We start from the raw sequence: 22,109 nt of genomic DNA, 5'->3' as shown, positions 1-22,109 counted from the left end.
CCATGAATTTTCAGACAGGTCAAAACAAAACACGGTCATGTGGGTTAAAATAAAAGGAAGCTTTGTAGTAACAAAGACGGATCTTCATATTCAGATCACAGTATCTCGTTCAAATAGCTGGTCAGGGGAATAGATAGATACAGGGCTATCTCTGTCATAGTCACATGCAGATTGGACTTGAGAGATGCCAAGGAAGAAGAAGGGAGCGAATTCTAGAATCTGTCACATCCCAGTTGAAAGAAGACAGAACATTTTGCATATGTCCACCACAGGGACATGGATAAGCATGTGCAAGTGTCACATAGCACTGTCGAAATTACATTAGTTAAGCTTATAAGGTGGGCAAGGTCCCCACCCCACTCTCATTTTAAAAAGAGTTGCATTTCTTAGGATCTACTTAGATTGAGTTTTCTCCATTGCGTTGGGTTGGACTAGGTGACCCTTGGGGTCCCTTCCAACTCTACAATTCTGTGGTCCTGCTGCATTTTTTCCCTTCCTTCCCCTCATTTTCTTGGGTTGGTGGGAATTTAAAAAGCGCCTCATGGCCCTTAGCCGCACCTAGTCCTTTTCTTTTTCTGCAGTTAAAAAAGGCATCCCCGGCTCTCCATCGCTTCCCTATCATGGAAACTCCAGAAAATATACAGTGCTATCTGAGAAGACACAGGTGCTCTTTTTTAATTGCACAAAAAAAAAAAGACTTGTGGGAGATACACAAACTTGTTGAGGCTTTTCCCTCTTTTTTGTAGGGGACAAATGAACTGGCCAGGAGCACACCTTCAAGTAAAATACATCTATCACTTGTTTCAATAGTATAAAAATAAAAAAGTGTGTACTGAGTTCAAAAAGATGAGAGGTCATTTGAAAAGTTTCCTTATGGCAGAGATGGTTCTGGGTGGATCGCATCATTCCAACTTTCACCATCAATATTGTTTTGAAATTCAAACTTTGTTATTTATTGCTATTAGCATATTTCATTGAACTTGTCTTCCTTTAATGTAGTATGTGCAATGTGTGGGTTTTTTTATTACAGGGCACATTCACTGAAGTCCCTGCTAGCAATATTAGAAGAGTTATTGCTCAGAGGCTAACAGAATCAAAAACCACCATACCTCATGCATATGCAACTGCTGATTGTGACCTTGGTGCTGTTATGAAACTAAGGCAAGAGCTGGCAAAAGGTGAACTATTACTATTTATAAATTTTTGTTTCATATAATATGCTCCATTTGCTGATCTATCCTGATCTACTATTTGGTCAGCAATTCTGCATACTTTGTCATGGATGGTTAGTATTTATATATTCAGCAACCCAGCTAAGCATTGCTGGTAATAAATTAAACTATCCTGCACGTGAAGGAATGAAACTGTTCACTCCTTCATGTTTTTTTTTCCTCTTGTAAAATTATTACTTTTTGCTGGGGTTCTCCTGCACAGGAAATTTAATTAGGGTTGTTACTGTGATGTGATGTGTTATGTGTTGTTGCTTTCCATTTTACCGTTCTTTGGGATTATACAGTAATTAAAAGTGGGTAAGAAGTGTTTTAAGTAAACAAACAAACAAACCTAGCAATGAAGGGGAAACACACTCTTTCTAATTAGCTTTGGAGTCAAGCGAGAAAATAAGGTACCGTATTTTTTGCTCTATAAGACTCACTTTTTCCCTCCTAAAAAGTAAGGGGAAATGTGTGTGCGTCTTATAGAGCGAATGCAGGCTGCGCAGCTATCCCAGAAGCCAGAACAGCAAGAGGGATCGCTGCTTTTGCTGCGCAGCAATCCCTCTTGCTGTTCTGGCTTCTGGGATTCAGAATATTTTTTTCTTGTTTTCCTCCTCCAAAAACTAGGTGCATCTTATGGTCTGATGCGTCTTATAGAGCGAAAAATACGGTAGTTGACTTGTTGCGTCAGAGCCATGACAATTGAAGAGAGGGAGAAGAAAGGGCTGTGGAAAAAGCACAGTTGGGCGTTGCATCAGAGAGGTCAGAAAGGGACCTAGAAGCTGAACTGAGAGGTGGAAATGTTGACTTATTGACTTGGTTCGGGAAATGGTCTAACTAGGTACATATTTCTCTATTGATTTGCTCTTATGAGTAACTACTCACTCTGTAAACCTAGGGTTTCCCCCCTAAAATAAACAAAAACTGTTAACTTGTTGTCTCACTAAAACCTTAAGTAAAACCATGACATGTTTTGGGGAAAAAATGTTCTGAGGCCTTGTTTATTCACCTCACACCTAAATGCCACACCACTCTCCTCAGGCCAGGGAGTAGGTTGGGCGGGTTAAAAGTCCAAGAGATTAAAGGGCTGTTGAGTGGAGGCAGCCAGAAGAAAAAAAGATATATCCACTTGGGGGCAGTGATGAAGCTAACAAAAACGAATGGTTGGCTTGGCAGGTTTGTTTGCCTCCCCTTTTTCTCACGGTCCAGGCTTTAGCCCGTGCCATCACACTGCAAATCACCAAATTGATTTAAGCAATTTTGCTTTCCCCATATTTCCATTTAAGCTGCCTTGATTTCTTAATTCTGTTTCGGCTGTAACGATTTTCCGTTGAAATTGAGAGTGCTGCCTCTCTATTACTTAATGCTTTAAACACAGAGAATGAAATTGCTTCCCTGATTGGGGGTATAATTTAAAATGCCCTGTTTTAAAAGGTATTGGCGCTTCAAAATTGCTGGTTCACTTTTTATACATAAATTAAAACATTTACAAAATGAGTACATGCTGTGAAACAGGGATGGGGAAATTGCTGCTCTGTGGACTGGATGGGGTTCACAGTGCTCTGGCCCACAGGCTCGCTCACCCATAAACCCACGCACCTCTCCAATGCAAGGCTTTTTTGAAGCCTAATTCCTGTGCTGGAGGGCAGAGGCTAGAATGAGAGACTGAGAGCGTGAGCTGTCAGTGTTTGGAGCAGCCCATGTACTCTCAGCTCTAGCCATGCCCACTTTGACCATGCCTACTTTTGATTTTGCCCTGCCCAGCACTGGCCATGAGAGAATGTGTTTCTTATAAAAGGTGAAAAGCCAGAATTATCTGGACGACAGTAGTAGGGGTTGTTGTTGGGGTTTTTTTTGGGGGGGGGTTGTATTTTAAAATTTTCTCTAAGGATTCAGATAGACTAAAACACCTTGTTAGACAAATAGGCGCACGTAAACAGCTGTCTGAAGCTGAATGGGTCTCATTCGATAAAGTGTAACAAACGATGAGTACAACTGCTGCAGATGGTGTGTGTGTGAGAGAGGGGGGGGGGTCAAGACAAAAATATATCGTTGAACTAAGCAGTCTTTGTGCCCACTTAATAGGAGTCCAGATTGGGAAGAATATGTAAAATTTGTAAAATCTGAGGGAGATAAAGGATTAGTTTCTTGAGGAAGATCTGCAAATCTTTCACAAGGTTAGTTCCCATGAAGATGCTGTGTCTTAGGGGGCATGACTTCATGAATTTCACCAGTCCTCATCATCAGGTGGAGGAGCCAGGCTCTGGTGAGTGAGATGCACCTGAGATTTCCTCCAGATCTGGAGCTACAGTGCAGATAGTGCTATTTTTCTAGAAAAAGAGGTGCTGGAACTCACCATGAACGCCTCCCCTTGTTTTTTCATAATGGCAATGGCGCCCACCTGAGAGGTTCAAGAATTGAGTTCCAGCTGGGGGAAAAAAGCCCTGGAGAAACCCACTCTTGCTCCATACACAAAGCTTGGCAGGAGCCTGCACAAGCATAGCAAGGTTCTGCCTCTCAGTTCAGAACAGAAGGCAAGACATGGGGGTTCCCTCAGCTTGGAGCAGCTGGCAGGTTTAGAAACAGAGCCAGCTCTTCCTCTCCCTTCAGCTGAACAGTTGTGAGTTGGGGTTTGCCCCCCCCAAAAAAAAACTCCTTCCCAGCTTCAAAAATTAGAGTGAATTTGATCTGTTAAATTTTGGGGGGCCATTTTTTAAAACAATTTTACATGGAGACTTCAATATGTTCAGCGATTAATATGTTAAATGATGATATTGATGTAAATAAGACAGCAGGACATTTTCCCTTGACCTCTGCATTTCAGAGACCTAGCCTGAAACTTGAGAGGAAAGAGGCTCTCCCCAATTCCTTCATCCCTCTGCCAGCAGAGTCCCTCTGTGGATGGTTTTCATTGAGCTGACTCTTGGGGCTGACTGATGACTTCCCTAAAGCTTCTCTTAGATCTCCCCAGGCTCAACTGGTTGTGCTCAGAGACCCAGCAAGTACCTCTGAGCCTGGGAGGGGGAACATCCTAAAAAGTGAGTTTCTCTGCCTGCCATTTCCAAGGAGAAGTCTAGCACAGAAACAATGAATTTTGTGTAGGTGGAGAGAGAGGCAACTGCCCTCTGTTGGTCCTTCCCTGGGGGTACATGCCCCCTTCAGGCAGGAAACAGGTGAGGGAAAGCAGACAAGAGGAACCCTGGTGGCTGAGGAGGAGGGTTGAGACCAGGAAAACCCAAAAAAGATTTTATTCTCCAGAGTCTACAGATATTGCATTAGGCTGCAGAAAGGCAGCAGATTTTTCCTAGGCATTCAGTCTCCCTTAAAAAAGGAAACTGATAATTTAGATCAGTGCTGCTGACACTATTGTACAAAAGACTTTAAACCAGAAATGCTAAATAGTACACATGATAGCACATGATAGCAAAGGCTATATTTGTGTCTAGTAATTAGCTCAGTTTCATAAATGTAGACAGCTTGGGTGGTGGGAGAGAAGACAGCCTAGTAGAAAGTGTAGCAAAAGGAAACTTCCAAAGTGAGCCTAGCATAAAGGAGATAAAAGGTATTCAGAAGCAGTCTGATGTCTTTCATATAACGAATGTCTCTTCAGCAGTGACAATACTTGAGGGGGGGGGGCGGAATTCCTTGACTCTCCTAATTCAAAATTACGGTATGTGTTCAAGATATGCAGTCCCTCTGGTGACAGTCCATTTGTGCTCCAAAACCTGGTGCATTTGTCTTTGCACCACTTTACAGTCTTCTGAACCTTAGCTGTAGTTTGGTAATCGGCTTCTCTTTCTCGTGTGTGTGTGTGTGTGTGTGTGTGTGTGTTGCAATCTAGCATTTAGCACTGATCATTCGTAAATTGGTTTTGATGACCAACAGGGTCACCTGGATGTCATGCCACAGGCAAAGGATTTTGATTTAATGGAAGCTTTGCTTCTGCAAAGAGTTAAACTGCTTTGATACGGCCATATTCCCAACTGCAACAAGAATCCACAAGTTCCACTGTAAGCTTCCTCACATGAATGGCTTTGCCTTTTGGCTGAAGCATTTCAAGGTTACCTTTTTAATTAGCAGCCTTGGACGATGTGAAGGCCAAAAGTCTTCCATTAGAATTCTAAACAGGTACGGTTTATTCATATGGTGATTCTGGTTTTCCAATATAAAACTAACTCTATTGAAGTTTGTGTTTTGTTTTTGAGCTCCCATAATTAGACGCTTGACAGCATTACAATTGGGGGAAGGGGAAAAAGAGATTTCCAGCTTTCAGGTCTCCAACAAGAGATTTCTGTGGCTTAAATAACATTGCATGGTATTTATATTATTTTTTCTTACTGCTAGTGTACTTTGTTAGGACAAATAGGGAAAATGATTATGCAGCTTGAGACAGGCATGGGGTCAGTGGAAAAACTAAGGTCAATATGAATTGGTGGTAACATTCTTCTATGGTTCTGCAAATTCTCTCCCTCCACCCCCAAATATATAGGGGGTTAAGTTCATAGTAATTTTGTCTGGTTTGAACCTTCCTCAACTATATTTTTGTAGGAAAACTGTGTGTCCCTTTTCTGTTGTTTGTTTAAAGGCTACCTTCCTACTTATTTTCTACACTACTCTCAGAAAAATACATTTTTTGCTCCATATTATTGATTTAAACAAACTGCTCCTCTCAAAACAAAGAAGGCCAGATACATTTTGAAACACGTTTTAACAATCTAACCCTGTGCACGTCTGCTCAGGAGTAGCTTGTTTTGAGTTCAATAGGACTTAACTCCAGCAAGGTTAGTGTGTATATAGGATTTCAACCTAAGACATAATAAAGTTCACTGTAACCTAATGAAGGATTTTTCCACCACAGTTCTGTTGGCTGCTTATATTATATATACTGACATAGTGTTGTGGTTCTAACTGCAAGCTGCATTCCTATATATATATATATATATATATATGGAATTTTGAATATTAATTCTGATTTTGTGCAGATCTAATAGGCTTCAGGTACCCATTTTTATTAAACTTTCTCAACATACCTAAATAGAACCTGAACCAATGAAGGAACTGCCCTGTGGTATCCAAACCAGAAAGGACAAGGGCGGGTTATCGGGGACGATTTGTTTGTTTTTACCTTTTTCAAATGTGTTAGAATTTTCAACTATGCAACAGAGTTCCTACCTGCTTTACTTCTATTTTTAAAGCAATTTTCATGATTTGCCAGTGCCTTCATCTCAGTAATCTGAACAGGACAAGTCCCCAAGGGACATCACACAATGACATGTTTTGCTTTTACAGTTGAACAGATATGCAAGATAATTATTTTGATTATTCCATTTCATGCATCATAGAATATCAGACTGAACAATGAGATTTCTATTTTCTGTGTTTTTCTCATTTGGTTGTATTTTTAGACATACAGTAGATCTTTGCATCACAGTAAACCAGTGTGTAATACAGTGGTACCTCGGGTTACATACGCTTCAGGTTACATACGCTTCAGGTTACAGACTCCGCTAACCCAGAAATAGTACCTCGGGTTAAGAACTTTGCTTCAGGATGAGAACAGAAATCGTGTTCCGGGGGCGCGGCGGCAGCAGGAGGCCCCATTAGCTAAAGTGGTGCTTCAGGTTAAGAGCAGTTTTAGGTTAAGAACGGACCTCCGGAACGAATTAAGTACTTAACCCAAGGTACCACTGTACTTACACATTGCTGTCATTCACTGGTCTGTATGTATGTGTGATAAAATTATGGATAATATTTTGTGCTGGTGTTGTTACCACAAATGTTTGACTTCAGGTTAGCAAATCTGCGCATGACATTATTCCTGTGTATGACATTATTCCTTCAATTAAATATAATTATTAACCTGTTTCGTTCTTTTATGCCTTTCCAAAAAATAGTTGCACGTCAACTGTGTTTTGGTTGGTAGGTAGGTATATGAAATCATTTATGTGCTATGAGCTGTATTCAGCTAAATTGTTGCACTAGCAAATGCCAGCAAAAGGATTCCTGCTAGTACATCTTACTAGAACCCTTACCACTTTCATCCAGAATGCTGTTATACCTTAAGAGCTATATTTTTTGACTAAAACTTATAATGAATATATCACTTTGGGTTCTCTCCAATGCTGTGCCATCCCATTTGCACAACAGACTTCCACTTGGGCAACTGAACTTCCTCCTACTCCTTTCTTCTCCCTTGTAGCCCTTCACCCTCCCTCAACATCTGCTCTAGAGACATATTTGGGGGGCACATAAGGAAATGAAGGGTAGTCCCATCATGTAAGTAGAGCTGCACATACACAGTGTTGGGTACAACCCTTAAGATTTAAAAATGCTTTCTAAAACTACCTTAATTGATGAAGTAACCTTTAAGCCTTTAGCTTACTGGTTTAATATCATGTTTATTTTTAACTTGATTACAGTAAATGATTACAGAAAGCTTGATATAACAGCAGTATTTATTCTGAATGACTGGCATCTTTCCCCCATTTTTGAGTTCAGCAGTACTCTTGTATTCCAAGTTACGTGGTCAATGAACATTTCATTTCAGTGAGTCAGTTGGAAACCTTGGCTGCTCAACTTGGATGTACAGCTCTAGTTACCATCTTTTTGATTGTATAATCCAGTGCACTAATAAGGGCTCCTTCACATATACCCAGCTACGTGGAAACACCTTTCCCCATGCTATTGCTTGCTGCCGCTGGAGACCATGTGTGAATACCAAAACAACATGGGCAGGACCAAACCTCTGGGTCTTTTGCCCCTAATGCTGCCCCGGTGGAATACTGATTGAGTGCAAAATGCCCCTTCAATTGAGCCAACTTATGTGGCCGCAGTATTCTTGCAAGCTTCCCTGTGTGAAAAGAAGAGCTGTACTTCTTGTGTGAAAAGATAATAATATAGCCTATCTTGACACCGACTTTGGCATTGTAAGCAGTTAGGTTTAAATGATAACACTGTTAATCGATATGCTCCCAGTAAAGATGCTGCATAGCTCAGGGATGAGGATGAAGAGATGATAGTAGAGTGGAGATGAGGAAATTCCAGCTGTACTTCTGCAAAGGCATCTTGGCCATCATTGCAAATCTCTACATATTTTGTCTTGAATAAGCCTTCCCCCCTTTCTCCTTCATAGGTGGAGGTGTTTTGGTGACTAGTGGTTTTCCATCTCCTGTCTTGTTCTCCATTTTCCCCTTGTATTTACATCTCCTCTTAAAAAGGCACCCAAGTTTCTGGGCTGGTCTTGTTTGTTCCTTGCTGTTACCTGCAAAATAATGGGGGGAAATAAAACATTATTATTGTGGAATGCATTAAAAAAAACCAAAAAAGACTTTCCATTCTGGTAGACTCTAGAGGATGCAAGTATTCTGCTTTATATGCTCTCAGTTAATAGCATATCATTTCTAAATCGTTGTTTTCCTATAGCAACAGCAGAAATATGTTTTGAGTTTATGGTACTATAAAAACACCCCTACTATGAAGATAAGTAATTAGAACTGGTTTTGACTACATGATTTTCTAAGAGGTCATTCTGTTCTTCTGCTAATGACTCGTATATTAATTGTACAAATTGGGGCAGGTGGACTGTTTATCTTGAAACTATGTATCTTAATTTCTTGCTCTCTTTTATACAGATGATATTAAAGTGTCAGTGAATGACTTTATTATCAAAGCAACAGCAGTTACCCTGAAAGTAAGTAACCATTCTTTAATGATAGTTGTAGATTTTCTGTGTTCAATAATGGTAAGTGCTGTGTTGAGTTAGGCTTAACTGAAGGTTTGGTGCCTTGGAAGTCAGCTCAAAATCAGTTTCCCCTTTCTCTGTTCTTCTGGAATATTTGCTAGCCTCAGAAGTAGTTTCTTAGTCACCATTCGGATAGACATTCTCTTAATGGTGAGATTACAGCTTCTGTGTTGTTGCCATACCAGAGACCATCTAGAGCATCCCTCAAACTGGTACCTTTCATATGTTTTAGACTACAGCTCCTGTCCGTCCCAGCCAATTTGGCCAGCGGCCTTGCTTCCAGGTGGGGAAAGGCTGATCTAAATTCTTCTACACACATGGACTACTGTTGTTTCAAGGTTATCTAGTCTTCGGATTAAAATCATCTTTAAACCTTTGTTACCAATTAGACAGCACTACTGGGAGCAAGCTGGTGGAATTTAAGCACATCTTGCCTTGAATATGGTTTGGTATGGCAGCTAGTACAGGTGCCTGCACTACCATTAATATCAAAATGGGACAGATTCCCACTCCCCATTCAGATCTTCTTCTGACCAACAGCACCTCTGTCTGATCTGGATTAACCCTCACTATCTTAGCTCACGTCCAATTCATCATTGTATCTGGTTGTGAATGAATAAATGCACCCCCACCACCTGCAACTGCCAAAAAAGTACCATATGTTTGAACATGGGTTTATGTTTACATAGCAGCATAAAATGCAAAATTTTCTGTCTGCCCTGTTTTTCAGTTCTAGCACTATGCAAAGCAAATCCTGTGTGGGCTGCTATCTTGGATAGGATTTGAGTGTCATCTTCAATTAAAATTATGTTTCTCATATGTGGGCATCTTCTTACTTAAGAGGAAGCTAAAATATTTCCCCATTATTCTGGGATTTCCAGTTCACTTGATCTGTATCAGCTCACTGAATTTGTAAGAAAAATGTGCTAGTTTTATTTGGCCTTCATGCAGAAAGCATTGTCAGTGAAGGCGCCTTTCTGTTGAATATTTGTGAGCATCTTTTCCAACTCACAAGCTGTCCAGCACACTCCTCTGTGTGCTCCACTCTGCGCAGCGTTGTTAAGCCTTTTGAGGAGACAATCACTGATTCAATAAACTCACTTCACACCCACGATTCAGGAAGAAAGTTGTAGTGCTGGTTTACAGCTTAATGGCTCAGTACATCAGTAGGGGAGCAGGTGGTGCTGTGGTCTAAACAACTGAGCCTCTTGGGCTTGCCGATTGGAAGTTTGGCAGTTCAAATCCCCATGACGGGGTGAGCTCCCATTGCTCTGTCCCAGCTTCTGCCAACCTAGCAGTTCGAAAGATAAATAGGTACCGCTGTGGCGGGAAGGTAAACAATGTTTCCGTGCTCTCTGGCTTCCGTCACAGTGTTCCATTGCTCCAGAAACGGTTTTGTCATGCTGGCCACATGACCTGGAAAGCTGTCTGTGGACAAACGCCGGCTCCCTCGGCCTGAAGCGAGATGAGCGCCGCACCCCATAGTCCCCTTTGACAGGACTTAACCGTCCAGGAGTCCTTTACCTTTTTAACATCATTAGCCCATAAATCAGACACTAGCATGATGCTAGTATGGTTCGCATCTGGAGATGATTTTCTTCCTCCCTGCAGGGAGAAGAACAGAGCTCTTTCTCTCTGTCTCTTCTCTAGGCCCAAAGGCACATTGCTCATGCTTCTGACCTTGAAGCCACCTTCTTCTAGATTGTTTACATTACACCGTGCAGATAAGGAATGACTACTGGTTTCAGTTTCACATGTGCCAACATTTTCTTCCTAGGTTTAATATGGAAAGAAAACTGAACATTGAGCTTATCTTCTTTTGCTTTTTTGTCTTTTAGTTGAAAAGAAACCCTTGCCTGATATTCCTTTTTGGCCCAGCACTAATACTGTTTCGTTGGTTTATTTGGTATTATTTTTTCTAGCTTGAGTACTGCTAGTATAGGTAAAGAGGCTTATGGTATTTTATACTTCAGTAAACTTTTCTATCCTTAAAAGATCACATACTTATTAGCTATGACCAATTAGCATCTGTCAAAAAGCAGGTCTCCCATGCTGTACTAGTTGCAGCCTTTTAAACTCTCCAACAGCAGCCCTACAGAGGATTTCCTGCAGTAATCCAAATGAGACTTTGCTGAGGGCTGCAGTGTGCTAGCCAAGTCCAGATCCTCTGAGACAGAGAGCGGCTAATGGTAGAAAGCATTACTGGCTTCCTTTTTTATCCAGGTTCTAAACTAGATCAAAAATATTCCTCAACCGGAAACTTTATCCGTTGGCACTGTCTAGAACAGCCAAACACCTGTCTTCCAGTTGAACCAATTATCAACATCCTTGCCTAGATGTCCCTCAGACCTGGCAGCAGGCAAGACATCTACCAATAGCCTGCTTTATTGAATTTAGTTTCAGTTTCTTAGTCCATGACATTGAGGGATCTTTTTGTCATTAACTGAGTCTTCCTTTCATCCAGGGAAGTAGAAAATAAGCTAATGTGTTGATGATGGTGCTGACCTTTAAAGCCCTAAACGGCCTTGGTCCTGTATACCTGAAGGAGCGTCTCCACCCCCATCGTTCAGCTCGGACACTGAGGTCCAGCACCAAGGGCCTTTTGACAGTTCCCTCCCTGCAAGAAGTGAGGTTACAGGGAACCAGGCAGAGGGCCTTCTAGGTAGTGGCACCCACCCTGTGGAACGCCCTCCCATCAGATGTCAAGGAAATAAACAACTATATAACATTTAGAAGACATTGGAAGGCAGCCCTGTTCAGGAAAGTTTTTAATGACTGATGTTTTAATGTATTTTTAACCTTCAGTTGGAAGCCACCCAGAGTGGCTAGAGGAACCTAGCCAGATGGGCAGAGTAGAAATAATAATAATAATAATAATAATAATAATAATAATAATAATAATAATAATAAATGTTCCAACTTCAATCCTAGGAAACTTTTCAAAGGGTCGTGTTCCACTTCTTTCAAACGAGTTTCTATATGTGTGGTGACTTGCGTCTGAAAAGGGAAACTTGCAAATGGCAGCTACTGGGGATACATATAAACATTACATGAGCCAGGAATGAACAGGCTTTAGGCTTGGGGAATCTACCTTGTGTTTTACTAGAAGCCCCAGATCCTTCAACCAGAGCCTAGAATTGAATTATTCTGAGTTCAGGCATTTAAATATCAGAATTGAATGGAGCTCATAGTCCTTCCACATACATAATATCCACTGCTGGTGGGAAAAATATTTTTGATTTGCTATTGTTAAACAATTAGGAAGTAGAAATCCTTTCTAATTTACTGCTTTAGGCACACATATGCCACTGCTTTAGGCACACATATGTCTTGCTCAGTCCATTTGTGTGATCAGCAATGGGAAAATTTTACAAGTAGAATTCATCATGTACAGGTTTTAAATAAATTAGTTACATTAGCTTGATGGAAGCCATGAATATGGGAACATGAGTAGGGGAAAAATGAGAACATTCTCATACAAAATATCCATTTGTATGCAAAAAAAACCTCAATCTAATTTTAAAATGTGATTTTAATTCTGACATTAACAAGTTTCAAATTAGTCAAATTTTGTTTTACATTTAGAGCAGATACTGCTAACAAGGATATGTCGACGTGAGTTTTTCTTCTTTTTAACATTGAACTTGTATTTTCTCCTATGAATCAAGTGGCAACAGAAAATCCATATGTACTTCCTTATGATTAGGGCAGCAGCCACAATTCTTGTTTCCAAGGCATCTGCAAGTTGAGGGTTGATATCCGATGGGATTGGAGTCTGTTAATAATTCACTAGCAGTTCAGAAACCGTGTATTTCTTGGCTGCCTGCAGCTGTGCAATTTCCAGTATACTGTACATTCATGCCTTGTGACAAAGTAGGTATACATGGATGCTAGCTAATAAGATAGGTCTATTTTTAGACTCACATGGCAGATCTTTTGTTATTATTAACCTTGTCTTGCTTAAGGCAAACCTTTCCACATATGTGAATTCCTCCATCACCACACATTCTAAAGGATTTTCCTTTTCCTTGGTAATTGGTTATGCTATTATTCTTTTAACAGCTGCGCCTCCCTCTGTTTCCTTCTTCCAGCAAATGCCAGATGTGAATGTGACCTGGGATGGAGAGGGCCCCCGGCAGCAGCAATCTATAGACATCTCTATCGCTGTGGCAACAGACCGAGGTCTCATTACACCAATCATAAAAGATGCTGCAGCCAAGGGAGTTCAGGAAATTGCAGCTTCTGCAAAGGTAGGTATTCCACATACATGGTAGCAATCTTTCGGAGCATAATGGCATTTAGATGTGCAACCCAAGACATGGTGTACCTCGGAAAAAACACACTGCTTTAAAGCTGCTTCTCTGTTGGATATGAGACATCTGTGATGATGTCCCATTCCACAGGAATTACTGTGTTTTGCTTTTGGCAGGCATTCAGGGATTTTAAGTGAAATTAAAATCAACAAATACATTTTGTTTCTGGCCCACATTTATTTAAAGTTCCCCAGAGGGAGGCTAATTTTGAGTTCTTTTGTGGAAGTTGGGGACTGCACATACTGTTCCTTTCTTCTTGCCGTAGGTCGTCATTATTAATCCCGTTCTACATACAGGAGCCTGATGCTCTGAGATCTAGTCTCGCCTAGGCCATCCTAGTGAGTTCATCAGAATAGTGAAATTTGTATCAGACTCTTTATGATTTGCCTTTTAGCCACTGTGCTGCACCAGCTTCACAAAAACTGGCAGTATGGAAAATGGAGGATTTCTTAAGATTAGTTAGAATCGCCATGGAGGCCATTAAAACCCTAGCTAGTGCACTAGAGTCCACCTCAGTATGGATGTTGAAATCACCCAGAACTATTGTTCTGGGCTCCTCCAACACCATTCCGCAAATAAGTTTTCATTACCCTTTGAGAGAGAGGTTTAGATGTTTGTGTATTTTAGAAAAAAAAACAAAGGGCAAAATATCCTTGATCCTTGCCCACATTTAGGCCTGTCCTCAACTCTTTGCTTATTATAAACCACAACAATGGAATGATTTGGAAGATTTCATTTTGCCAGTAATCACCATGGGGTTGTAAGTAATAATTCAAAAATCAGTTAGAAATAAGAGTGTGCTTTTATTTATCTTCCTGCTTGCCAATTGTAGTAACTGTTACAGTAATTCTGAAAGGATGATCAATGAAGGCAATTTCATCAGAGATGCATTTAAATTTCAATGGAAACATATATTTTTATCTCCAGCAATAAGCAACTAGGCAATGCAATATAGGCCAATGTCAGGGAACTGCCATCGGAGGAACAGGTGGGGAAAGGGCTCACGGAGGCTGGAAGGGACGCAGCAGCTGAAGCAGGAACCAGCAGGGGGAGAGGTGGGTCTCTGGTGGAAAGTCTCACGGAGGCTGGGAGAGACCCAGCAGCTGAAGCAGGAACCAGCAGGGGGAGAGGTGGGTCTCTGAGGGAAAGCGAGCAAGAGGGAGGGCTCAGGGACACGTCCAGCGAGAACAGTGGGGAGGTGTCTGAAGCTCCCATAGGGAGACCCACTCCTCGCCGGAAACTGTCACGCCGCGAGTCCAGAAGACGTGTTTCCGTTAAGGAGCTTTTATGCTGGAAACGATTCCGAAAACAACCACTGTCGGAATCTGCAAGTGACTAGAGCAGCCATGTCTGAGGGGCTCCGTCACAGACAGAGGTTTGTGGATTTGCACAAACTCTGAGGGACTACGATTTTACGCACAAGCAACTCATCATCCCATCACAGCCAAGTATAGTCATCCATATCTCAGCTCAGTAACCAAGACTGCAATCCTAACCCCACTGGAAGTCCAGTAGAATTTAAGAAGTGGAAGAACAGACCCAGAGAAATCTATGCATATCTGTGGTGTTCCTTTTGTTTTTGTGTTTTTGCTGAAAGGAATGTAGACCATTTCATTTTGTTGATCTTTACTCCTTAGCTTCCTGCCACAGGGTTGTGCGATTTTACTTTGTTTTTTCTTTGATAAATGTTTGATAGTGTTGTACTCATCTGTAAAACTGTATGCATGTCATCTTAATTCACAAAGAATATTCTAGTTCTACAAAGAGCCACTGGAGCATAATCTTAAATGAAACTATTGCAGATTTCTTCTCCTGTGTTTATGTAAAACCTAACAACTTGTCTATCATAACTCTAATGTGCAGCAGGAAGTAGGCATCCATAGTAAGAGGTATTATCTACAAGTATCTACTAGGCCAATATATTTCCATAAAGATAATGGATGGATTTCGGAAATCTGAGACTTCCATCTATAACAATAAGCTTTGCTGTTAATATCTTTAGCAGAATTCCAATCCCATCTTAAGACTACTGGGGCATTCTTTACTGCCAGATATTTCAAATAAAAGTTGCATTACCAGCACTGTAGTTATAAACGCTTGTCTAGATTAATATTTTTGCTTTGAACATAAGCATGTATTATCCCTCTCAGTATTGTCATGACCTGAATATATTGAAGGGCTAGGTCTGGTCAATAGAAGTGTCCCCTAATGCACTGGGATTCTTATAACAGATGTAACATTGCTTTGGCATAGCTGAGCACAGTATTGGACTGTAAGGACTTTACATATATCACTGTGAATTGAGTTTACAGTGTTATCTTTATCACAGCTGAGCTGAATATTCCTCAATTTTAATTTTCTATAATTTCTTCCTGTCTCTCTGGCAACCTCTTGGATACCTTTTATTTCATTCTGCTTTAGTAAACTGAGATAGATTATGTAAGTGGTCTAAGTGATCTTTGAATCTTTGCATGCATTGATGTTTTATATTGAAATTGCCGTGGTCATGGTGGCAAGACAGTAAAAACAAATATTTCCCATAATTGTGGGCAATTTTCAGTGACACATGTCTCTCAAATGCATTTGTTGCACCATTACTTTTTAACTGCTGTAAATCTGAAAAACTGAAATTTCCGTTCCAATTGTATATTGTCCGTATCTTGTTTCTGAAAAATGCACTTTCAGACAGTGATGTCATGTACAGATATCTCATGCATCCAAATATGTCATATGAAATCATAGGAAATGGTAATTTTTCATGAGTCTTGCTGCCTCCTAGAAGGAATGATTTGACACTTTGTTAGCTCCACCCATCAGCTGTGAATCATATAACAGGATTTACATTTTCCTCTCATTTTTGGTTGGAAAACAGTTGGGTGAAATTTCCTGTCAGCGTTAGAATTAATGGCTACTTACAATGAGATCAGACTATTTCATCTATAGGTTGTAGGCAAGGCAATGCTGACAGTTGAATAACTAACACAAGCTACGCATAACAGAAAATGTTGTCTGATTCTATTCTAAAGCTACTTGAAGGATCACCACAGAAATTTCTCTGCTACCCCCTGTATATTCCTACTTTGGAGGCCTATTCCCAGAAGATACAAATTTAAGAGTTTTGCTAACACAAATTACAGCATCTGCTTGAATTTATTGATATTAATTAAACTGAACTATTTATACAAGCAAAATACGCTTAAGAGCATATTTATTTTACAAATAAAATTAACTTTGCAAAAAGATATTCTTAAATTACTAACATATGTTTGGATTTGATTTCCATAGGCTCTAGCAAAGAAAGCAAGAGATGGAAAATTGCTACCAGAAGAATACCAAGGAGGATCTTTTAGGTATTTCAAATGTATTTTAATTGCTAAAAATTTAGTAGTGTGGAATGAAGTTGTACTCTTGAATACTTATGCTGCAGAATATTGTTAGTCTGTAAGTGAAGCACTAAACTTGGTTTATCTAGCTTTTTGTGATCTTGGACTGTGTTCAGATGTACCTACAAATGGCACATCTGACGTACTGCATGAGCTTAGCTTCCATCCAGTTTAACTCCTCTCATATCATTCATATTTGTTAAGAATGCAATGCTGATTTTCATTTCACCCTCACTCCATGCTGCGGGAAGCGCGACTGGCAACAGCTCTTCCAAGTTTCACACGGGGGACACTCCCAGGCCTGCCTGGAGATGCTGAGGTTCAAAACTGGGATTTCCTGAATTCAGAGCAAATATTCTGCCACTGAGCTGCATCCCTTCCCCTTAGCAGCATAGCGTATACAGAGAGAGCAGTGCAATTCCACTGACTCAAAAATATTAAGTACAATCCAGTCTCTGGTCATGTGGCTGGTCATGGACAGTATTGCACTAAAAATCTTGTTTTTCCTAGACACTGGATAATGGTTCCTATGGATGTCTTTAAAATTATACATAACATGCTAGAGGAGTAATCTCTATCGAATTGTTTCTTGAATGCAAACTTCTAGCTTTATTATGAACAACTGGTGACTCCCAATAATGTTTAGGATGCACTAGTAATAAAGGTACCAGCTAATACACCTTGTTTAATTGGAATATGGTTCTGTAAAACACAGCACCTTTTCTTTTCTTATGAGGGGTTTTCAGATTAGAAAATTCTTCCTTGAACGAAATCAGGTATTTCAGTAAAACTGTTTAAAGGCTAACGGGGACATAGCAGAGCAAGAATATAGACCCTTGTTGGCAGGAAAAGCTTCAATGTTGAGAGATGTTTCACATAAATTTAAGAATTTCATCATATCTAAATGAGTGTCCTAGAGTTGGCCAGGAGGAATGTCCATTGTTAGCTTATTCCCATGTTGAATAGTGCAGTAGAGTGAGTTTAATATTTAATTTAAAAAAAAAATGTGGGGTAGGGGTTGGTGTAGCATGCTGTGTAAAGGGTTTCAGAACGCCAGGAAATTACAGCTGTTGAGGCCACAGCCTTAACTGATGCATTATTGAGGCAATATTGATACATCATGGTATCCTATTCTGTGATTAATTTCACCTTGGATGCTTGACCCCAGTTTCCAATCTCTTGGCCTATCTGCACTTTGAATTCTGCAAAGCTGAGACCTATTCTGTTAACAGTCTTGCCTAGCAACAGCAGACTTCTGTGCTTCCAGAGGCTAAGATTGGCCAGAATGAAGTTGTGTATATGATGCTGAGCAAAGATGATAACCTAAAAAGAGCCTTCTGTTTAGATGGGCCTTCAGGGGTAAATGCTGATTTCCTGTTGGCTTCCAATTCCCTTTCTTGTTTTCTGTTCTGAAGATCTTTGTGAGAAATCCTAGACGGTAGGAATATTGGGTGCATGGAAACCCCATTACAGCTGCTTGGTACAAAGGATACATTTTATTATAATTTCCAGGACCATCCCATGTTCTATAAAATTGTGAAAGGAAATGGCAGTGACAGTGTTTCCCACCCCTGCCCCCCACTAGAATTGTCATGTTCAATTTATGGTAGGGAAGAGTCTTCTTATTTAGCAGAGAGAAGTTGTTGTTAAATCAGAGTTACTGAATACCTGCATAGGCAGCCAAGAAACCTTTTTCTCACTTTACCAGATGTTCCTAGCATTACTTCCACTGCTGTGTAGCAGCCAAGGTTGCTTTCTCTACTCTTGGATTCATTCTGACATTACCTCAGCTGAAGAGACAGGATAAATCACACTGTAGCCAATGTGTTTTTAAGAATCTATTGCTATGTTTCTCATAATGCTAGTAAGCCAATGAAGATAGTTACATCCTAGAGTCTTAAATATTATGAATTTGCAGTAGTTAATAGTGATGAACGGGTTCAAAGTCTGGTTGGAAATTGGTTGGTTGTATTATTTTCTGCATCCATGCCTATTCCAGAATTTATTTAAGAGACTCCATGCCGTAGGACAAAGCTTTACTCCAAAAGTCCACTATCACGACTCCATGGCCTATTTTCAGCTAACAGTGCAACCCTACACCTTTCTGCTCCAAAGTACACCCCACTGATTTAGCTGAATTTAAACCAGCCCCAGCACACTGCTACCGTCTCAGCCAGTGGTGACAAATGAGAGAGAGAGAGGGGCCTGGTGGCAAATGATGAGATGAGAAAAAACTTGAGGGGGTATGACTCTCTGTATATAGTTTTTCAGACTGAAGTCAACAACAAAAAAACACGAAAAACTGTCATTTAAATTCGACTCAGTGTTGATCCAGAGTAGATTCCAATGTATAGTTAGCAAAGTAACAACTTAAACATGTTGCAGGATTCCCAAAAAATAGACCAAAGGCAATTGTATTTCACCCGGCAGCGCTTTGCTGCTACTAAAGGCAAATAAGCATAATGGGCACAAATCCAATACATTCAGGATTGGTAATGTCCATAAGAAACCCAGCTGCAGCAGATTTAAACTTACAATAACTTCTAATTAGTCTAAAACTTTAACACTAAGCATACTATGTACAGAACACTACACCAGAAGGAAAAGAGAAAGAGAAAGTGAAACTCAGGCTCCTTCTGGCCTTACTTTTATAGTCAGCATGACCTTGACTGAAGAGATAAGACAACCAACTCTACTCAGCTTCTCTGAAGGTATAACCCAAACATCATGAACCTTCTTTCACACAGAGAAGCTTCCAGAACCCTCTTGAATTAAGTAGAGTGGGAAAGATCTCTACACATAAGATCAATACTTTCCGCACTAAGAAATGCAGACTGACAAAAACAACCCCAACTAGTCTCCTTTTGGTTCGTCACATACTCACAAAATCAAACTGATACTGATACTAAAGTTATATGAATATCGGGAAATGGTGTGTTTCTTTGTGTGTGGTTTTTATTCATCCTTATTCTTTCTTCTAAACCTTTGGTTTTAATTCATTAAGTTGAATTTCTAACTCCATATGTTTATGGCAGTACATATACTTTTTTCTGTGTCTAAATGAATCCTTAATAATTTCCTAAATATGTTTTCAAAGTGCCTTGTTCATACTTATCCTTCCCCCCAATATTTGTTTGTCTTCTTTTTCCCTTCCACCAATAGCATTTCAAATCTAGGCATGTTTGGCATCAGTAGCTTCATTGCTGTCATAAACCCTCCACAAGCCTGTATCTTAGCTGTGGGACGAACTCGGACTGAACTCGCAGTTGCAGTGGATGACGAAGGGAATGAGAAGCTTCAGCAGCAGCAGTTGATGACAGTAACGCTATCAAGTGATGGCCGAGTAGTAGATGATGAACTAGCTTCACAATTTCTGGAGAGACTTAAACGCAATTTGGAGAATCCAGGTCGCCTTGCCTTGAGCTAAAATGGTCAAGATTTGGTTCTCTGCTTGGCAATATAGGGGATTGAACTGCAAAAGGAGATGAAAGAAAACCAGGTACAAAAGATAGGAAGATAAATGCTTAGTGAGACATGGACAGTTAAACAGCTTATTTATTTGAACTGACTTGAAACACTTTCAAAGATTTCCAGATCTTGGTTTTTATATGCTAAATACTGTTATTGAACATGTTGAATATATCAAACTGTTTAAGCAATTGCACAACAGGGTGGCTATATCAGATGTGGATATCTTCAATATGCCTGAATGCATAGATCTGGGTGAGAAGTAGTAAAAGAGAACAAAACCATCCTTTCTTTCATTTTTTTTTCAGACTGAAAAAAGTTGAAAGCATTTTCAAATACCATTTTCAGTCTAGCAGATTGTCTGTGTCAGTTATGCAGCTGCTTAATAGAGAAAGAGAGTGTTCCCATTAAAACTAGGATTCATCCATGTGAACCTGGACTTTTTGGTGGGAATTCTTTGCATTGGTTCTCTGCCTACTGTATATGTAATGGTATGATAGTTTTGAGAAGTTAAGAGTAATAGTGAGTCAAGTCTAAAGTGTAAAACAGATGTAAATGGGGGAAATGTGTATAAATATTTATAACAATGTAATGCCCAGTACTGACTTCAGAAGAACAAATTGCATTAAAAACACAACAGATATTAAGCACTCCTTTTCCTGTTGAGTTCTCTGTGTTGTCTACCTGTAGTTTCTTGATCATCTTTATAATTCCAGTCACTGACTAAAATCCTGCCCACCAGTATATTTTTTTCTAGAAAAAAAGGTGTTGGAATAAGTCAAGCTGCAAGCCCACCAGGAGCCCCTCCCAGTCTGAGAACCATTGTTTCGGATCATAGGCCACATCATTCCCCTTCTCACTAGCAATCTGTTTATGGAAAATTAGCAAACTTAAGAGTCTTCTGACATAACCATGAAGACTCTATGCCTATATATGGAGAGATACTGCTTTCTGTCAGCCTTTATCTTCATATTATGGATACCAGCCTTTATCTTCATATTAAATAGTATGTAACAGTGTGAATTACAGCTTCTCGCTGACCTTTAGCTCAAAATTAACTTAAACAGGATGGGCTTGTCCATATGATTGAGGCACCATTACCATTCCTCTGAGGACTGTTCCTGAATTACAGCCCTATTGCACATGTGGCCCCCGCATCAGTATAGGATATTAGGCCATTCAAGCACAACATTAGATATGTTGAAGTTCAAAATAATAAGTCCTCGCATCCTAAACTATTAATTGAAAACTACATTCACTTGGAATCAAGAGGGCATCTTCTAAATGCAAGTGCTCAGTCCTACATTGCAAATTAGGGACTTGGAACAAACACACACAGCTTAAAATAGCCACTTTTTCAAAACAAAGATATACATAATATGCTGACCAGCATTCTTGGACTGAATATCTACTTACTTGATGTTCTTGGTGATTTGAGCTATGTGCTATTTTCCCATCAGATATACGTTATGTGTAATTAAATTGGCCACTGCACCATCAAGTTTAACGGATCTTATAAATGGCATGATATTGTAGGTGCAACTTGGTATAAGTTTCATTGTTACCCATGGCATTGAACAAATGGGAATTCCAATCCAGCTTTTCTTTGGCCCACAAACTTTTGCAGGGCTACCTTTTCCATGCCACCAAGCAGGAATTAATGGACTCCAGGAAGAATCTACTGGCTCCATTTGGTTTCCTCACTTAAAATATTAAGGTATGAAACACTGCATATATCTTTTTTATGAGTAAAGTTGCATCCAACTTCATATCTTAAATAAAATGAGTTCTAAACCAATGTCTGCTTCATTAGTTCTTTGCAAAAAAAATTCCAGTGGCACTACTATTGACAGAAGCCACAACAAAAACTGGTGGAGGAGAAAAGCAGAGTTTGGGTTTTTTTGCATGGAACACTGGAACATATTTCAACAAAGTGTTTGATAATAGGAGAATACTTTCAAGGAAGAATAACATGCTTACTAGGTAAAGC

At 40.0% G+C, this 22,109-nt stretch overlaps 1 protein-coding gene across 1 annotated transcript in view; it reads left to right on the top strand.

Moving 5' to 3' along the window:
* The window catches only part of PDHX (pyruvate dehydrogenase complex component X), a 45,299-nt gene extending 24,533 nt beyond the window's left edge, over positions 1-20,766 (top strand). Inside the window, exons 7-11 of the mRNA XM_082225607.1 lie at positions 1,031-1,178; positions 8,846-8,904; positions 13,047-13,205; positions 16,554-16,618; positions 19,814-20,766. Coding sequence (XP_082081733.1) covers positions 1,031-1,178; positions 8,846-8,904; positions 13,047-13,205; positions 16,554-16,618; positions 19,814-20,078 — 696 coding nt within the window. The 3' untranslated portion in view covers positions 20,079-20,766. The remainder of the gene's footprint in view (positions 1-1,030; positions 1,179-8,845; positions 8,905-13,046; positions 13,206-16,553; positions 16,619-19,813) is intronic.
* The last annotated feature ends 1,343 nt before the right edge of the window (positions 20,767-22,109 follow it).

Source organism: Podarcis vaucheri (genome assembly GCF_965113315.1).
Source record: "Podarcis vaucheri genome assembly, chromosome: 1".
Lineage (NCBI taxonomy): Eukaryota > Metazoa > Chordata > Lepidosauria > Squamata > Lacertidae > Podarcis > Podarcis vaucheri.
The sequence above is the reverse complement of the archived record's forward strand: the minus strand, read 5'-3'. Positions and strand labels throughout refer to the sequence as shown.